Source organism: Peromyscus californicus, unplaced genomic scaffold, assembly GCF_007827085.1.
Source record: "Peromyscus californicus insignis strain IS unplaced genomic scaffold, ASM782708v3 Scaffold_6__1_contigs__length_162567912, whole genome shotgun sequence".
In the NCBI taxonomy this organism is placed as follows: Eukaryota; Metazoa; Chordata; class Mammalia; order Rodentia; family Cricetidae; genus Peromyscus; species Peromyscus californicus.
Window position 1 is genome coordinate 7,530,590 of NW_026294584.1, and position 20,922 is coordinate 7,551,511.

Genomic DNA, 20,922 nt, shown 5'->3' on the forward strand with positions numbered 1-20,922 from the left:
AATTATTGCCTTTGCTGCATTTGTCTAAATTGACTTCCAGCCAGGATTTCCCACCACACAAGCAGTGCAGCACAGGGACAGTGGTGTCGTCCATATGCTCACTTACACTGAGTACTAGCAATCATTTTTATCACGTGCCATCTGATATTTAGAGATGGTTTCTAAATGAAATTTCAGCCTTTTGTCTTGATGGTTTTAATTCCTTTTAATTTGTTTATTAATTATATTTATTCTAAAAGGCTGATTTTGTCATTTTATTCTGAATTCTTGCAATTTTATTTATTGGTATATTTCATTAAATATGAAATATATGGCACACAATTTTATGAAGTATATCAAATGATACTCTACACCTATCATTACACATTTGTGGTGGTATTGTGTTCCCCAAAATATTGCGCACCCTAATAAACTTATCTGGGGTCAGAGACAGAACAGCCACTAGATACAGAGGCTAGAAATTGGTGGCACTCACACCTTTAATCCTAGCATTCCAGAGGCAGAAATCCGTCTGGATCTCTGTGAGTTCAAGGCCACATTGGAAACAGCCAGGCATGGTGACACATGCCTTTAATCCCGGAAAGTGAGGGCAGAAAGCAGAAAGGCCTGAAGACCAGAAACTAGAAGCTTTTAGCTGGTTAAGCTTTCAGGCTTGCGAGAAGCAGTTCAGCTGAGATTCATTTGGATAAGGACTCAGAGATTTCCAGTCTGAGGAAACAGGATCAGCTGAGGACTTGGCAAGGTGAGGTAGCTGTGGCTTGTTCTGCTTCTTTGATCTTCCAGAGTTCACTCCAATAACTGGCCTCAGGTTTGATTTTATTAATAAGACCTGTTAAGATTTCTGCTACACACATTAAAGTTTTTTAAATGTTATCTTCCACTTACAGATGTAAAGTTGAATCTCCATGTGTTTTAGTATTTTGCTAAAGATTTCAGGTATTCTCCTAGACTTTGCAGAATTAGAAAGTTTATTAAGAGCTGTGCTGCAGCCAGAGGATGACTAGGTAATGTCAGTGCTGGGATGAATCTTTAAGCCCAAACATACTAACACCATGACAATTTACTGCTTTTTTCTTCCAAGTAGGAAATTTCTCAGGGTAGGGAACACTGTAAAATAAGCACAATTGCTCCTATTCTATAAGAGGGGTCAGGGAAGAGAAGGGTAATTAGGGAAGGGGAGGGGAGAGGAGGAGAGGGGAGGGTAAGTGACTAGACAGAGACAGACTGTGAACTGTGTGCATTGCTCTCTGGAGAACTTCATTTTTGGAATCAATTGCGGAGTCCTACATCATTGTAACCTCTGATTAAGAAGTTGTTTTAGTGGAGATGCAGTACATTTGAAATATTCCAAGTGAAAAGGAACATGACATGTACTTACAACGAGAAATAGGGCAATAATCCCAAGGAATAAGAGGATTCCCCGTGTAGCACCAAGGTCCATGGGCATCATCATCAGGATTCCGGCAATAATTCTTATTCAACTTGCTCGCATCTGGCTCCCAGAAAATATGACTATAAAAACAAGCTAGATATTAGGAAGTGCCTCTTCCAGCCAAGAGAAGCAAAACTTTACAAGAAGATATGACCTTAACACACCTCTTTCATTACATATTCAACACAAGCTTTGGCTGCTGCTCTCACAGCTTGGAAGCACACTTTCAATTTAAAGGGTTAGGGAATAAGACTCCATAATTAGTATATATAAAATTATGAGACATTTTGTGACCTTGATTATGATTGTGATACTTAATGTTTATAATGTGAAATAATAATTTTATGTTTAAAAATAGAGAAGCACTATCTAAAAGCAAAGCAGTAAGATACTGAAGATTAAATTATAAAATATATAGAAAATACAAGCTACTGTAAAATACTTTTTCATCTTTCACATGCATAAGAATCATCACTAGGAACATAACTGTCTCAATGAATGAGAAAGTTATTAATAATTGCCAATTCTATTCTAAATTTTCCATGGTTTAATACTAGTAAATTAGAGTTTTCTGGCAGAGAGCTAAGTAAAAATTTTCCCAATTTATACCTGAACTTTTACTTCAAAATTTAAAAAAAAATTGTTATTCTGTAAGATTATGCCAATTTTTGTAACATCTGTCTTTGCATTTGCCTCAGAAATTTAATTAAGTTCTACACAGTGACTTCTGATCAAGTCATTAAAAACTATAAATAAATGTTTTGTTATTATTTGCTACTATTTTTGAATATAATTAAACATGATTTAAAATAAAACTGGAAAGAGCTTGCACATGGAAACTTGGACCATCTTTCCTAATGCAGATTCATTTTCTAGACTAATCAAAACAGAAAACAATGTACTTCCTATACACTTGATTTTGCTGTTATTTATACACTCTTCAGTGAACCTTACAAAGGAGTCTTTATGACAATGCTATACTTATAATGCTTGGAGACACCAAGAATCAAGAGAAAATGGATTATTGTAAATCACGTGACTTGTGAATAGCAGAGGGTGTGTTGGAACCAAAGGCTGTTTTCAAAGTCTGTCACCACTGTCTACCTCATCCTTGAGTAGTTCATTCTTAAGCCGAAATGCTACTATGCAACTCAAAAATTCACCAATTTCCTCCAAAAAAGTCTTGAAGTGAATTGTATTTGGTCCCCAAAAAACAAAGCTAATGTCAGTGAATTAAGAATGATTAGCAAGAGATATACTGGTGCACACCTGTACTCTGAGAAGTTTCAAAATTGAGTCATAAATGATCATGAGTTAAATGGCAGCTTGAATTACATAATGGTACCCTGTCTACAATTACATACATAAATTATTCCTATTTACTTGTGAAGTCAATTCATTTAAAAAATATCAACCATGGTTTCACCCAACTTAGAAGAGCTTTATATTGAAAATACAACCCGAATAAAGTGATTCAACTTCTCTGAGTCCTTGATTTCTGATACACACATAGAAATAGCTTCCATATAATAGTATGATGGTAGAATACCACAAAAATGATGTAAGAAACTGTGTCATAGGCATTTAATTAAAGAACCTAACTTTTTCTTTTATTCTAGTATATATATTCTGGAGCATTTCCTAGCAATCTGTTTTAAGCAACAACTATGTGTCAGTTTTCATTTATGGTTCTACAAATGTTATTACTATTTCTAGTGCCATGTGGATGCTACCTTCTTTAATAAAATATTCAACATAAATATACTTAATTATTTAAAATATAAAGATGTTCTTAATTTACAAGGGTATTTCTGTAATGATTTCTAAGTTTATACATTACAGCTACTAGAGAAAACCTGTTGCCATAAATTTAAGTAGTCAAGTGGATATTTAATATAAATATGCATATAAAAAGATTATTTATTTATTTATTTCACAAACCACTATTAATCTTAATTTTACTAACACTATCACCCTTGACCTGGCAACTATAATCTCTTATTGAATTACGTAATTCTTTAGTCAATGTGACTAGATCCTCCATGAAATTTGGGATTGAACTACGTATTTACATTTTCTTCTTCCCTATGGTACCTATTACATTTCAAATCTAATATTAAGTGTTCAACAAATAAGTAATGATTAAATTACATATTTAAAAGTTTCCTATAGACAGGGAACAGTGGTATAAGTTATAAAGACAGAATCAATCTATTGTTTCTATTGGCTCCCTCTTTTAAAGAATAGAAGGAAATAACTGTGTTTATTTGAATATACATAATTACTACTATATCCCATTTTGTAAGTAGGAAGAAAGAAGTCTCTATACCGGTGTAAATCCTCCATATTCTTGTCCCACATTGAGCATGTAAGTCCAGACCTTGTTTTGGATAAGTTGCCCATGTAATTTTTCCCATTGCCACGATAACAATCTAGGCATAAAACACAAAAGACTCAACACTATTGTAAAGGGTAAAGCATAAACACTTTGCAAATATGTTAAGCCATCAAAATCAACATAATAATTAAAACACAAACTAACATCTGTGTAAATTAATGAGGAATATATTAGATTAAAATATCTCTATTCTCAGCCCAGTTTTTATTCCAATTGTAAATGCTTATATTATTTTGAACACCCCAAATATTAACACCTCTCACATAAAAAAATCAGATAGGAGGCTCCTTGGAACACCAAGGAAATGAAATGTTTTAAAGTAATCTTTGTAGTTCCCAGAATTTTCTTTTGAAATGTTTCACTGCACAGAAAGTGTACAAAAATAACGTAATAAAATTCTATTCTAGTCAGTTACTTGTGTTTAGATTTGGGTTTCTCATGATGTTGACATCCTGAGTCACCCAAGACAGCTGTTGTACAAATGTTCTTCAGTTTCAATCAGTCTGATTATTTTCTCATCTATGAGATCAAGTTAAAGATGCTTGACAGGACTACTGCATAGGAGATAGTTTGTCCTCTTCTGAGTGTGACAACCTGGGCACATGACATCAGTTTGGTGCATCACTGTTGATGGTTAAGTGACCAGATGCATCAACATCATCTTTGCATGTAACAATAACAGCAGATCCTAAATCTGTCAGACTCTGAAACTGAGTAACCATCCTACTTCCCAACAAATTTTCACAAAATGCTGAGGCATACATCGATGGTTTTTCGTGAGTCAGTTAGTGTTGCAAGTAGAATGGTTATTTTTCTATTTCTAGTAATTTTTCTCTCCATCTGCCTCTTCCACTTTGGTATTATTTATAGAATTAGTGGTATACATAGAGGCTTGTGGATTCCATTTCTGTTCAAAGGAATATATATATTCTATTCCTTTTGATGCTCCTATAGCTACTTTTAAATGACCTCTTTTTTTTTTTTTTTAAAGATTTATTATTTATTTATTATGTATACAGTATTCTGCTTGCATGTATCCCTTCAGGCCAGAAGAGGGAGCCAGACCTCATTACAGATGGTTGTGAGCCACCATGTGGTTGCTGGGAATTGAACTCAGGTCCTCTGGAAGAACAGCCAGTGCTCTTAACCTCTGAGCCATCTCTCCAGCCCTAAATGACCTCTTTATCAGTTTTCATCAGGCTCACCTGTGCTGTATAACACTTCATGCACCACTGTTTTTGACAATATTTTTTTAAATTGGGCTTTGAGTTACTAACTTGAATTTCATAAAGTAGTTAAATAAATTTTGTCTTGATATTAGAATAGCATTAGTAAAATTTTCTGAAACAGCCTTAAACATACTTCTGCCTTTTTGTGCTAATTATTTATGTGAAGGTATTCTCAACATTGGAAATTGTACAATGAAAATATCCACCAACTCTGAGAAACTCTGACATTATTCTGTGTTTTGCAGAATCAAATATTTAGTTAAGATTGGACTTTTGTAAAACCATCATATCTATCTCATTAGTATGTAAATTTCATATAATCTTTAGTAAGTAGCAAAACACATATATACCAAAGAAATATATTTAAATGAATTTCTTTATTATTTATTGACTATAAATGCTTGGTTTCTATACCAATTCTATATTTCTATATACCCAGGATTGTGTGAAACTGTCTCAGATGAGAAGTCCTTGACATAACATTTCTTTCTCCATTGGAGTGACAGAAGAGAATGTTCATAAAATAAGATAGGTAAAATGTGCTTCCTAATTGCCTGCTCTGGTTGCCACTTCTCTCCTTAGGCAAATGCTATTTTATTATCACTTTTTTCTCCTTTCTAAGTGGGATAGCTGATTGTTGCCTATTTTGTTAATTTTTAAATCTTTCAATTTATTCATTGATTCTATATTTTCTGAGATGTAGTTTTGCATGCTTTTTCTATGATGATTTTCTTTCGTTTGATTTCTCTCATCTCAACTTTTAGTATAGAATATCATATTTTCTGATGTTGATTAAATATATAAAACTATATCTTCATAATCTAGCAAATACTGTTGTAACAAGATTTTAAAGAAATTATATAATTTTATTTTTCACTTTCACTATAATTAAATTGGAAAATGTTTCCAATTTACTGGTCTACAGATAAAATTTGTACTTATTATTACCCAAAAAAACAAGAGTAACATCAGTCTACATGAGTATATGTATATACAGGTTGCTTTTACATGTGTGTGCATATGAGTATATGTAGAGAAAGAGAAAGGAATTTATAATATATAATTGGTAAATAATATAGATTTATGTTAAGTTTATAGTATTTAGACTTGTAATAGATGATAGATGATAGATAATAGGTAGTTATAAAAGATAGATAGATAATAGAGACAGATAATTAACCAGGTGATAGATAGATAGATAGATAGATAGATAGATAGATAGATAGATTAATAGATAAACAGGTAGAAAGAAAGATGATAAATGATAGACAGACAGACAGACAAATAGATAGATAGATAATAGGCATAGCCTCAGATGGGCAGTAGCATATAATCGTATAATGATCATTAAACATCACAGCTGAATGCTGAATTGGCTGGCAGTATTTCCTGAGTAGTACTGTGCTTTCTTCATAGCATATTTCTGACTGTCTAGCAGACTCTTACGTGTATCAGGTAGACTATATTGTTAAATAATATGTTTTTTAGGAATTAAAGAGAGAAAAGATGGGAAATGTAAAGGTTGTTAGGAGAGTCTAATTCAATCTCAGTTATACTGGTTGGATTATTTGAGCAAATTACTTTATTCATTAAAGCAAACTTTTGGTCTTTGATTAAATATATTCATTAGATAAGTGGTATTATCTATTTAATCACAAATAAAGTATTCCCATAGTCTGTTCCCTGATTTTATTGTAGGTGGCCCTGTCTGTGTGTGAAAACATCTCAATACGTGCCAGAAGCCCTCAAAGGAGCTGTGTCCATCTTCTCCGACCCCAATTTCAGCAACTGTCTTAATGAAGGAGACAGGGATGCAGAAGACTCAGCTGCTAACAAATGGTCCTTAATTATTAGTTTTGACTTTATTTCCAGTTGACCTTTAAGTCCGGCAAATAGTGAAATGGACTGAAAGGAGCCCTTCCGTCCCTCTGCCGACCAACTCTGTCTTCAGAGCTGCTGCTAAACAGTGACACAGGAGTATACAGGGGCGATGAGCCTGGAAATGGAGGTTCAGGGGGGCTTGTACCTTTCATCACAATGGCCACGAGTTTTAAGTTTATGTGAACTGGAACATAATCATTAAGAGGATAATTCTCAATTTATTGTACACCAACACGTGTCTAGAGTACATCATTGTTCACCACCGACCAACTATTTCACAGAATGAACTTCAGTCTATCTACTACTGCTTCCTGAATCAGCTGTCTTAAGGTACCTACATTTCCAAGTCAATGACGTCTTCCTTAATCCCTGCAGGAAAAGTCATCTTCACTAAGACCTAGGTCCCATTCACTTTCCTTTGTAGGATCTGCTGAAGCACTGCTTCATTGGCCGTCCTATCTGGAACCCACCCTGGGAATTCTATTTCCATGAGGCATCCAGTGTGGTCCAGCTGAGACTCCAATCAGATTCCAAACTTCTCAGCTCCTTTCTCAGTGCTGAGAGCTCCTGCAAGGCCATTGCACTCTAACTCCAGTGTCCTTGTAACTTCATTGACTGATCCATCTTGCTCATGGGCAACAGCCGGAGTGAGGGGATTAATTTCCTATTAAACTTTTAAAGTACTCTTTCCTCTCCTCTTGAACTACTTGTATTTCCAGTTTCCTAAGATGTTCTTTTCATGTGTGAGTGGAGGGTGTAGCTCTCTGTCCTCCAGACTCTCCTTCAACCCCCCTATACTTAACACAGAAGATCCACCCTAACGTTGGAAACACAAAGATCAACAGGTCTCACTTCTCACTTGCAGCTCTTTTCTCTCTGGTGTCTAGCCTCATTTACATAATAACCCACTAGTACTTTCACTTTACATGTTTCCTACCTACTAGAAAATAGTTCTCTGGAGCCAGACATTTAGTTTTATGTACTGGTACTGGTTTTATATAGCCAGTAACTAGAACCACACCCTCTCTTAAATAATGGCTAACTAAATAAATGAGTAAACAATATTGAAGGAATTAATAAGGAAATGGATATATAAAATATACCATTCTGGCTCAGTGATCTTCCTTGTGAGCCTCAAGAACAGTTCAACAAGAAACAGAATGTGTCCCTGTTCTAGGCATTTCCCCTAGATTTAATCACACCCCTACTACAAAATGTCAGCTATTACCTTGTCCACTTGACACGTCACACTTGGGAATTTGCGAGCAGTAGCCAACTCGGATGTTTGGATCAGTGGTAAAACACCATGGTGATTCAGCCCCATCTGGATTGCGGCAATAATTTTCTCTAAGGTCCCTATTGAGAGGAAGCATGTTAAGGTAAACCGCCTAGAGAAGTTATCACCACTACATTCTTAGTGTCCCAGATGTCTGCATGGTTTGGATTAGAGCAGTGATAATAACTGGGAACTCTGTACACAGCACACATACTCACCAGGGTTGTAAAATAAACACTGTCCTCAGAGTTCTCCAGGCATGCTGCTGCCTGAGGGACTCGAGAGGCAGCAGCCCTCAGTTCTCCTCACTGAGTAGCAACATTTGACTCCCACTATATAGATTTTATATATATATATATAGTTTATATATATATATATTTTGTTTATATATATATATATAAACAATGGGGAAACTCATAATTCTCTTTGTAGAAGAAAACTTACTAATAGCTACTTCTTTTATTTAAAATGGAATTTGAAACAATCCAAACATGCAATAAAAACAAAAGATCTCTTTCTTCCTCGATTTATATATTTATTTGATACATGTGTTTGGTGCACAGATTTCCTCTAATCAAAAAGTTTTTCTCAGTTTAGAGAGGTTATTTATAAATATTGCTAAACAATTAAGACTCAGTTACAATACACATGCCTAAGAGTGGAGAAAGTTGTCAATGCAGGTCATGTATATCATTCATCAGTGTTTTAATTAGAAATGTAGAGTTCCCTAGTCTAAGATGTCTATTAAAGTTCTTTATATTTAAAACTATTTTACTGTTTTTATCTGTATTTATCTGTTGACTGTGGTGGTGGTGGGGTTTGCAGTTACTCTATAAGCATTCTACCACTAAGCTCTGTCATCAGCCCTGTCTTTATTTCTTACGATAAGGTTCATATTAAACAAAACGTGAAAAAATGTGTGCATAATCTTCTGGAAAGAATAGTGATTATATCAGCATAATTAAGAGTTTTTCAATTTTATTAATACCCAAATGGAACACAAGAAACAAAGTTGTGAGGCATAAGCTTGCACTTAGCCAGAAAATTAACAAGTAAATCTAGCTTGTCAAACTAGATCTTGACAGAAACTCCTTTCTTATTATAGATTTTAAATTTAATAAAAATATAATTACATCATTTCTCCCTTCCCCCACCCTATTTTTTTTCCTTTTTATTTATTTTTCTCTCATATATTACATCCAGACCACAGTTTACCCCCACTCCTCTCCTCCTGTCTCCCCTCTCCCCCAAAACCATTTCTCCTCCTTTCCCTTCAGAAAAGGGCAGCCCTCCCTGGAATATCAACCTTACACTATATAACAAGTTGCAATAAGAGTAGGCACATCCCCTCATTTAGGGCTGGATGAGGCAACCCAGTAGGTAGGAAAAAGGGTCTCAAAAGCAGGCAAAGAGTCAGAGACAGCCCCTACTCCCACTGTTAGCTCTACAGCCATAACATACATGCAGAAGCCCTAGGTCAGACCCATATAGGTTCGTGGATTGTTGGTTCAGTCTCTGTGAGCCCCTATGAGCCCTGGTTGGTTGATTCTGTGGGCTGTTTCTTTGTTGACACAAACCCAATAAAGTGTCAGAGACAACATGACCAGTGGATAGTCATAACATGGGAAGGGTTCAGCCAATATTCGAACCCCTACAATGAGCAAATTTGTCACTGGAAAACATGAATAAAATTTTTATTTCCTTTACAATATTATAAAATTACATTTTAAACTTTCTGTCTATATAAAGTATATATATATAATATTTTGCATTGAATTCACATAAACTTACAATACTAAATACGTAACTGCTCAGTTAAATTATTATGAACTTTCAATTCAAAGCAAGATAATTCAGTGAATCTAAAACTGCGAAGATCTTCATGAGCCTAGTTTTAGAATCAACCCATAAAACTGCCAGCTTAGCCTGGAATAGACCCAAACAAATATGGAGATTTTTCTCAAATTGTCTCTATGTTTTGATATATTTAGTCAAAGAGTTATTTACAATTCCTGAAGTGAATTAGTTACTAGATAATTCATGTGTACTCATCATAAACAGCATAGCTCAGTTACATTATTGTATGTATGGGGTAAACTTCTGTTTAATAGAAGCAGTGACATAACCAATATTCCCGTTTCCGATAGTTTGAAACGGGAAACAGAAAACCATTATCATGAGCAAAATATTGTCACATTCTAGTAGCATTATAACATCCCAGACTTTGGAGAGGAATTTATGCCAAGTTACTTTAGTCAATAAGTTAACTAAGAAAGGAAAATTTCAATTTCAATAAGATACAGAATTTAACTCCTGATGATTCAGTTTCAAGTAAGCAGTTTATAAACCAAATTTCTATAACAATCCTCTTCTTAGTTAAATGTTACCCTGGTATTTTCATGTGCTTAATAGCTAGCATTATTTTCAATTTATATCATGTGTGTACTTATTCTGACATTTTAAATTAAAATATAATTATATCACTTCTTTTCTTCCCTTCCCTCCCTCCATCCACTCTTGCATCCTCTCTTTGATTATTACTGTTTTATATAGAGGCAAAGATAAATGTAAGCTGCTTGGCCCATTTCTGTTGTTTGTGTGCACATGGTTTCTGAGCTGACCATTCTGTATTGGGTAAGCAGTCAGGAGTCGGGGGCCCATCCATGAGTAAGGCTAATATCCCTCTCAGTGGTCATTGACTATAGTTTCTCTGTCCATGAAGGGGCCACATGGGACTTTCCCCTCCCGTGGTAGCATGTCTGTTGATTAACACAATTTCTTATTTGAATGTTGGCAATAACTAAGAGGGAGCACAGTGGACCGACACCAGCATGGCCTCCTTTGGCCCCTTCACTATCTTTCCTTGTTGTTGTTTCATGTGTCTCACTGAGGTGTGAGATACTGGTTGAGGAACAGAGGATAGAGTTCTAGGAAGGACATGAGAATGTAAACCAGAATGACAGCATAAATTATGTCCTTATAAAATAATAAAGACAAAATCAGAACATAGACTAGTGCATTAACTACCACGCAAATGCATGTGCACACACACAGACACAACTTCCTTTCCAGTTGGGCCATTAGAACGTGGAGTTTTCCACCCTGCTCTGTCAGGTTGTCTTATTAAAAGCCAATTACATAAAGCCATTATATGTTATTTATAGGTGCTATTCTAGCAAAGCCACCATTTCAAAGGCGACTATTTCATGTTCCTTCTAACAAGGTGGAGAATTTAAAAATACACAGCAGTGTGGCTGCAGCTATCCAACAAGACAATGGTGGACACGGAGCTAGGGATTCATATCCATGTGTGTGCATTCATATCCATGATGCAATTAATACTGGAGGCCAGCTTTTTTGGGTTGATTTACATATTTTTGATTCCCACTATTTTCACAGATCCAGAAGTAATTGAAAATGTTTACACTACTGAAAATAATTTTGATCTCAGACTTCTAAGGCTGAAAACATAGCACTTTGAAGCACTTATGGAAATCAAAGTGTGCCTCACTGTAAAAGAAAGAAAATGTAAGCCTTGCTTTGGACAAATAAGAAAATTTGAAAAGGGTCTAGTCTAAACCAAGACAGCCATCATGAAAAGTTAATTTATTAAAGAAGATTTCTTAAAGAAATACAAGCAAAATTGCAGTGAGGAAGAAACTAGAGATGTGTTTTATAAAACAGTTTGTTGGTCCTCTAGATCAGTACTACCTAGAATGCTTTTTATAATTGCTTCCATGAGGCCTGAAAATAAGAGTATCCCCTATTTTTCCCTTAAGTATACCTAGGCCACTAAAATTTGAGGGTTACTAATGCAGAAGTGAGCAAAGACCAGTCTGCCCCATTTCGCTGGGATCCACTGAAGTTTGCAACATTTCCAAAATGGACTCACTTGCACTTGAAGTTCTCAGGGGTTACATCATGCTGGTGAGGGTACTGAGAATCCCAGCGCTGGCAGGGGATTCCATTCCAAATGGTGCTGCTGGTTCCCCTGTAACCTTCTCCTTGGCCTTGAATGCATTCAGTTGTTTCCACAGGGAAATCAGTGTCATTCACAGCACTGGGAGCTATTGGTGGACAAAAAAGAAGAGCTTAAAGGAAACCTTTCTTTCATCATCATCATCATCATCATCATCATCATCATCATCATCTTTCGCCAGCACCCATTCAATGCCCATTGTACTTGTGGTACCAGGGATTTTTTTCTTATCATTTCTAAAGTTTAAATGAAAATTAAAAAGAGTCAGAAATTCAATTTAACATATCACTATCTCCATTCCAATTTTCCTTTCATTTCAACCCTAAATTAAATTTTTCATGAAGAGTTTTGTAAAGATATTTACTTCCATATATTCCTATAATATACATGCTGAAATCAGTTCTTTCTGAAATGACTGAAGAGTCATTCCTAAAGTCAAGATCTTCAGTACATACAAACTCAAAAATTTCATCATCACCAAATTTATTTTATATGGTAAATGTTTTGTAGGTTAATACATTATTGTCTTTTCAACTGAATTTTGGGAATTTAAAAAATACAGTTGTTCCTATTTTCCTTTTCCAACTATCACACACCATCAAATATACATAACGTTCCTTTAATATGTAAAAATAATCAAGAAATTAATTTTGTCATAAACCAGAGTCAGTCTTTTCATGTTGAATGTACTCTCAACCAAGTACAACTGAGGACATTTTCGGAAATAAGTGTGAGGATGTACACAAGAATCTGGGTACTCAGATGGCTGAGGGGGATGACTGAGATTTGACACCAGCCTGGACCATGCCAACAGCCTCCCTCAGAACAAACTCCAAAGTAAAATGCATAAAGCTTCACTTGGTTTGATTAAGTCAGAAACAAACTCCCCAGCTATCTTTATGACAAATTATCATGCAACAATCTCCGGATAAAAGCCAAGTTTTGAACAACCTCAGATTGTTTCAGACTTAAGTAAATTTCTCCATGGCATTACATTCTAGAACTAGATGGGTCACCTTTACAAATACAGAATGGTCCATACATGCTTTCTATATGAAGCAGTATAAGATTATTAAAAACAGCTTTTTTCGTGATCCTCCTGCCTCCGCTTCCTTCAGCAAATCCTACCGGCGTGCGCTAGAAACCCCATCCAACTACTGAGGGATCTGGATGCAGAGATCCATGGCTAGGCCCAGGGTGGATCTCTGGGAGTTCAATTAGCGAGAATGAGGAGGGTTTATATGAGCAAGAACTGTTGAGACCAAGGTTGGATAAAAGCACAGGGACAAATAGCCAAACAAATGGAAACACATGAACTATGAACCAATGGCTGAGGGGTCAGCAACTGGATCAGGCCCTCTGAATGGGTGAGACAATTGATTGGCTTGATCTGTTTGGGAGGCATCCAGGCAGTGGGACCAGGTCCTGTGCTCATTGCATGAGTTGGCTGTTTGAAACCTGGGGCCTATGCAGGATCGCTTGGCTCGGCCTGGGAGGAGGGGACTGGACCTGCCTGGACTGAGTCTACCATGTTTATCTCAGTCCTCTGGGGAGGCTTTGCCCTGGAGGAGGTGGGAATGGGGGGTGTGCTGGGGGGAAGGTGAGGGGGGCCATAGGGGGAAGAACAAGGGAATCTGTGGCTGATATGTAGAACTGAATTGTATTGCAAAATAAAAATAAAAATTAAAAAAAAAAACAGCTTTTTTCTAAATTTATTTTTTCTAACTTTTGTATGTAGATTGATGTTTCATTAAGTTCCTTAAGCTATGTTTATGTAAGTTTCCGCGCTGTTCTACAAAGCTTTTTAAATACAAACAAAACAATGAAAATGAAGTTACACAAAAGACCACTTCTACTTGACCAAATCTTGATTGGTAGAGGTGGGCTTCAGAGTGCGCTTGTGGCCTTGATTACTTTAATAGAGGTGGGAAGGCCCACACTGTATGAGTTCCCCAGTTCCGTGGCTGGGATCCTGGATGGCAGAGAAGGGAGCAGAGCAGCGCTCACTGATGCTTCCTGATTCCCAACTGCAGATATGACGTGAACCAGCCCCTCAAGCTGGGAGCCAGAATAAACCCTTTCTCCATTATGTTGCTTTGTCAGAGTATTCTCTCACAGTAACAGGAAAAGAAACTGAAACAACAGCTTTTCTCTAATTTCCCTGAAAACTTACTAAAATAATAACTTTGCTCTAATTCATTTAAATATTTAATATTTCATGAATCTTCTTTAGAAAACAAAACTGTGGCTTGGAAATATTTTAATTTACAAAGAAATTTAAATGAAGATTAAAATGTTTGGTGGTTGAACTCTATATTGCTGTTTGAGAGCAATATATAAAATAACAGTGATATTAATGACAGATACGTAGGTAGATGATATATAGATGAATAGATAAATGATAGATAATAGTTTCATAAGTAATAAAAATTATTGTTCTATTAAATGACTTAGATAGAAATTTGTACTGAAGACCAAAACTTAATTTTAAAATTAAGTCTTTTAATATTATTTGAAATAAGATGGATTTCATAGTCCTTGATAACTATATTTTATCAAAGTTAATTCGTTTAAGTCAGATAGGTTAGGATCAAGTGATTGGAGGAGAGTATATTTATGTGGGATGTATTTGAATGATAATAACTCTAAGATAAGCAGCCCTGTACTAATACATTGCACACCTTACTATAATACTATGGTATGACAAAGGACAAAAACATGTCTTGAGGAGTCCATATGTTCCTCCATTGCTATGGTTTGATTATGGCCATTTCCTCTGGATTGTTGATAAAATCTGGTTGCTATTGATTGTGTTGGTGTTAGGAGCTGGGGACTTTAAGAGTGATCAAGTCAAGCCAGGCAGTGGTGGTGCACGCCTTTAATCCCAGCACTCAGGAGGCAGAGGCGGACAGATCTTTGTGAGTTCGAAGCCAACCTGGTCTACAGAAGGAGTTCCAGTACAGGCAAGACTACACAGAGAAACTCTGTCTCAGGGAAAAAACAAAACAGATGATGATGATGACTAACGATCAAGTACTTAAGAGACATTCACACCTCCTTAAAAGACTGGGTTCATTCTACTGAAGGTGGATCAACCAAGCAAAGCCTCTTTGTGTTTGTTCTTCTCATATATCTACTTGCTTTTCTGCCTTCCAAGATGTGCAATGCAATATCAATGCCTCACCACATGCTGTGATTTAGCCTTGAACTTGCAGCCACCAGAATCCTAAGATTCTGTGATCCTCTCTGTTATAGAAACGTAAGAGAGACTAAGATGCTTGGCTCTTTAAGCACAAGTTCTTACACACCAAACTGATGAAAGCAATAAGAACTTGAATCCAGAAAATAGAATGGAGTTCACAGTTGGAGGTGTCAGTAACAAAGAAAAAAAAAAAAAACATACTTCTTTTAGTCTTTAGTCTTTTCGGAGTTATATCACCTGTCTTAATCACTTTATTTCTTTTTTCTTTACTGATCTCCTTATTTGTGTTTTCTTTTCTGTTTACTGGTGGCCTGTTCATCCCCAGCACTATCCTTGGTATACTGCTCCTGTGCTCCTGTGAACCACAGCTCCATGTCCCTGGACCTCAGTCAGGGCCACATAGAATAGATATGGGCAATAGTTTCCCTGAGAAATTGGTTCAGACTTCATTCCAAAGAAATGAACATACTCTGACCTGACAGATACTAACCAAAAATGGAAAAATGAAAAGATAAAACAGTCAGACATAACTTCGAATTTGGTCATTACCTAATGGCATGTTTTTATATATAAACAGGTTCTGAAGATTGCCTTGTCTACTGTGTGAAGCTTCTTTTAAATAGAAAAATCGATGCCAGAGGGATATCTGGAAAGCAGGGCATTCTGCCTCAACTCACTGCTGTTCATTTTTCAGTATGACCTTAAATATTGAATGAAACCTATGAGAGTTAATATCTGAAAGGCTATATAGAGTATTCAATTCAAAGACAAGTTGACGTGTGTTTAGTGAGAAGAAGATCACTAAGATTAGTAAAGATGACTGTAACTTATGGTGATATTTTATTTGTATTAAAATGTTATTTGTATGTTAATAAATAAAGTTGCCTGAGGGTCAGAGCTATTAGCAAGCCATAGGAAAGCAGGGCAGTGGTGGCGTACTCTTGTAATCCCAGCACTTGGTAGGCAGAGCTGGGTAAGTCTCTGTGTGTTCAGGGATACAGCCATTATTGGATACACATGCCTTTAATCAATACCAATCATGGAAAACCTGGAGGCCTATACAGACAGGCCGTGAGGAGGCGGTCATGTGGTTGGGTTTACAACCAATGAGAAGGCAGAACAAGAACTCTATATAAAGACTTTAACACAGGGGTAGCTCTGGTTCGGAGAGGTAGGACCACCGCAGGAGGAAGGGTAAGGTTTTAGCTCTTAGCTCTGACCTCTTGGCTTTCTTCTTTGCATTGGTTCTGTGTTTCTTATTTAATAAGAAGGTTGGTTACATCTACAGTAACTTATTAGGAAATCAATATCTGACAGAAACAATGAGTGGTTGTGAGCAGTAACAGAATTATCAGAAAAACTTGAGAAGTAAAAAAGCTTAAAATACCAATAGAAGATAAATAATTTCAATGAGTGGGCTCATTTTTTAATTTCTGGAAAACATTCAATGTATAAATGCTAACTCTAATAAAATCAAAGAGAAAAATAACCTGAAGTTGGATGGGTAAGTAAGTGAGAAGATCAGGGAGGAGATTGGAGAGGGGCAGAATATGTTAAAAATGTATTGCAAGAAAGATTAATTAAAACAAAGAAAACCAATTGTATGACATTAGGAAAATGCCTCACTGTTTTACCCACTGTAATGTCAGGGTCAAGTTGAGAAGCCCGTATTACTAGAATAAACTTTATCTCTGCTGGAGAAGTTTCCAACCTGAGTTAATTAAATAACATTCCACTTTTAAATGTAATTATAAGATACTTATCATTTAAACCATTAAATTGACTATTCATCTTAACTTTCATTCACATTTCTAAATACTACATCATTTTATATCATTGTTATCATCATTATTATTGTCATAATTATTATTTGAGTTTTGGGGTTTTTTTACACAGAGATGTCTTCCTTTTCAGCCTCCCAAATGGGATTACAGACATCAACCACCATGTTTACCACTTCAGGGGGGTATTTTACAGATTTTGATGGAAAGTAGTTTTAAAAGTCAGTATTCACTAAAAGAAAACGCACATGCACGCACGCACGCACGAGAGCACGCACACACACACACACACACACACACACACACACACACACACACACTAGTACAGTAACATAAAACCAAAGTTACGAGGGTTCAGCCACTAAAACACCTTCTCTCAAACTGGAGCACTTGACTTCAGATCTGCAGCATCTACATAAAGATGGGTCTGCCAGCAGGTACTGTAAACCAACACAGTTTGTTGGATCAGTGGGGACAGGCAGATCCCTGGAGGTGATTGCTTAGATAGCCCAGCCAAATCAATGAGTTACAAGTTTAGAGACCCTGTCCCAAAAACTGAAAATGGAGAATAATTGAGAAAGAACCATGATGTCAGACTCTAGTCTCCACAACACATGCACAGACACAAATGTGTTTGCACACACACATACACATATGCACACATTCACACATACATATGCCACAAACACACAAAATAGGGGGTTGGGATTGCACAAAAATATTCTAATTTAGAGGCAGAAAACAAAATCTTTTTAATAACCAAAATTATAAAATGCTCAGACACTATATATGAAAAATTAATATGTCAAATAAATGTTATGTTTCATTAAGCTTCATAAAGATGAAAATATGTAAGTAATGATCATAATTTTACCTATTAATGAGCATCTATAACTGTATAGAATCTGAAATATCTTAGTTTTTATTTTTCCTTGTTTTAATTTATTAGAAATGAATCTTAATTTTAACCACAAATTATAATACTAAATTCAGGATTAGTACTTCTGTATTTATTTCACTTCACATTCAGCTCCTAGAAGTGACCTTATCAAGAACTACATAGTTCTACAGTGCATACAATAAATACTTTGGATGAATGAAGATATATTAGTACAACTACTTAGAGTAACTAAGTAATTTTCACCAATAAGACTTATTATGAGACTATTTGAAGCTGTGCACTAAATATCATCTGATGAATGATATTATCCATGATAAATGATTTGTCCACAGACCACTTGACTGTGATACAAATGAAATATCTTGTTTCTGAACTGCGGTAAGCTAGGCTCCTCTGCTGCCCGACCGACCATATGAACTCCAAAGCCTGCAGCAAGAGAGAAACAAACCCTTCGTGGTAGTTGATTTGGGAAGGACTGTCAAGCAGAGGAGAAGGCACTCCTCTGTACGTCATCTTCAACGTGGGACCCAGATGGAGGAAGGTTTGAGGCATCTCTCGTGGCCATACTAAGAGTAAAAGAGGAACAGCATCACAGCCAAGTATCTGCTGGAGCTGATCAACTTGAGATAAAAGAACATACTTTTAAAATACATCATCACCACACACACAAATACTTTTGCAAGTTCACGCTGAACATACCAGGAACTCTTTTGAGAATTCCTCAAATTAAAATATTTTGCCAGGAGTGTCAGTGGTGGCCAGGCTTTGGACACAGATGTGAAGATATAGAAGTGCTTCTCCATGGCCTGGCAGTGGAGGAATGCTTGTCCTTGATGACTGACACCAAGTTTTCTCTTTGGAAATACTTTAAGGAACACAATATCTGCTATTGAAATTTCCACTGTCTTACAAAACCATCAAATACAGTGGAAGCTTCTTGGAACATTTGTTTCACTTTGCTGGTTTGAATTCAGTGTGATCTGGTTGCCAGAATATTTGAAGGCAGTTTGCAAGTTTAAATAGATATTTTTAGATAAAGGGGATTGATTTATCTAATTCCTAGGGTAAACATCTTTTCCCAAACAGGCTTAAGTAGAAACAGATCACTAATAACAAATTAATCCAGGCATGGTAGCATACACCTGTAACCCAGCATTTGGCGGGCTAAAGAGGGTGGTTCATGAGATCAAGACCAGCTTGGACTATATAAAAACACCCTATCTTAGATAAATAAGTAAGTAAGCAAATAAATTTAATTAATGTTCTCTGTGAAGATCTTGTCAGTTCTTTACAGAGAAACTGCATGTTTTAAATGGATGTCTATGAATGGGAGCTAGAGTGTAAGAGTCTCAATGAGCTCCACCCAGGGCTTTCTAAGCTTTATACAGACAGGTAAACCCTTACATTCACAATATTTCACCAAGTTATAATCCTTGCCAAAAATAATTCAGATTTCCCAAGCAAGGTAAGGAGCCTGACACCCTCTACTCTCGTGTGTGTGTGTGTGTGTGTGTGTGTGTGTGTGTGTGTGTGTGTGTGTGTGTGTTGTGTGTACATATGCAGAGACCAGAAGAAAGAGAGAGGTTCCCTACTCTCACATGAATGCTAGGGATACAGACTCAGGTCCTCATACTTATAATCACCCTTACCCACTGACCCTGATGTACCTCCCTAGCCCCATATTCCTATTTTTTTTTTCAATAGTTAATAAAAAATTGCTTAACACGCCAGTGAAGGAACACCTGATTTTCCCTGGAGTTCATTCCCCCTCAAAGTGTCATAAACATAGCTACTGAGGGGCAATGAAACACAGAATTCACCTCATGCTGGTCCCCAAAGACTTGAGTACAGTATGCAAAGCCACTCTTCTGTCAATAGGACTTGTGCTCCTTGGAACACAGAGGGCAGGATCAGGCCCACTGTAAATTTAAAGAGCTTCTTGCTTTAAAGTTGACATGGGAAAGTAGTAAAGACCTCCAAAGCACAAACCTCAAATTGCTTGCACGTTTGCTCTCCAAGTGAAGTCAGTATTCATACTGAAACATTTCTCTGGACTTTCTCCAAGACTTTTCTGGTACAAAATACACAGGAGAAAAGGCATTCATGAAAGGTCTTCAAGTCTACATTATTATTTCTTAGAAGATGACTTAGAAAAGCCATCCAAGTGAAAGACTTTTCCCTTGAGAAGGGTATTGATAGCATGACTTTTTTCCCGACTGAGAATATAATACAATTTTATTTCTCTGAGTCTCTGCTCTGGCCTTGGACTTCCCAATAAAACTCAGTGAAACAGTCAGATTTTTTTAAGAAGGGAGACAATTTGTCATAAATATTTTCCCAGCATGAGTGCACTGAAGTTTTAAAGATAATGATACCATCTTTTAAAGAGGTTAATATTGAGTTTTACTACAAGGAAGACTTTTGTATTTGTTACCAATGGCTATTTTGTAATAACAAAATGCTGAGGACATGGGAGTTTAAGCGACGGTAACTTACTTGCATAGTCGAGAGACTGGGAAGTCTAAGAACAAGGTTCTGGCCCACAGGCCCCTAATGAGGGCTTGTTTGGCTGGTAGATGGCTGGCTTCTTGCCTTGTCCTCGAATGATGGAGGAACAGAGGGAGAGAACTGCCTTCCTTTTGTTATAAGACCACCATTGCTACTAGCTTTTGGCTCTATCTTAGAACTCTACTTAATGTTAAATCCCTTCTAAAATACTTATGCCAAAATGTAATCCTATGGGGATTTAAGGCTACAGTATTTAAATTTAGGGAATGTACAATTCAGTCCATTTTCATGCCACAAACGGATGCTCGAGCTATGTAAGACCTGAGCAGCACATA

At 36.3% G+C, this 20,922-nt stretch overlaps 1 protein-coding gene across 3 annotated transcripts in view; it reads right to left on the reverse strand.

The window, feature by feature from the left end:
* Hgf (hepatocyte growth factor) overlaps window positions 1–20,922 on the reverse strand; it is a 65,100-nt gene that overhangs the window by 15,528 nt on the left and 28,650 nt on the right. For all 3 annotated transcript variants that reach the window (XM_052721209.1, XM_052721207.1, XM_052721208.1), the window contains 4 exons: window positions 12,109–12,283; window positions 8,169–8,296; window positions 3,762–3,864; window positions 1,379–1,512 (listed from right to left, as the gene is read on the reverse strand). In XM_052721209.1, the coding sequence (XP_052577169.1) occupies window positions 1,379–1,512; window positions 3,762–3,864; window positions 8,169–8,296; window positions 12,109–12,283 (540 nt within the window). The remainder of the gene's footprint in view (window positions 1–1,378; window positions 1,513–3,761; window positions 3,865–8,168; window positions 8,297–12,108; window positions 12,284–20,922) is intronic.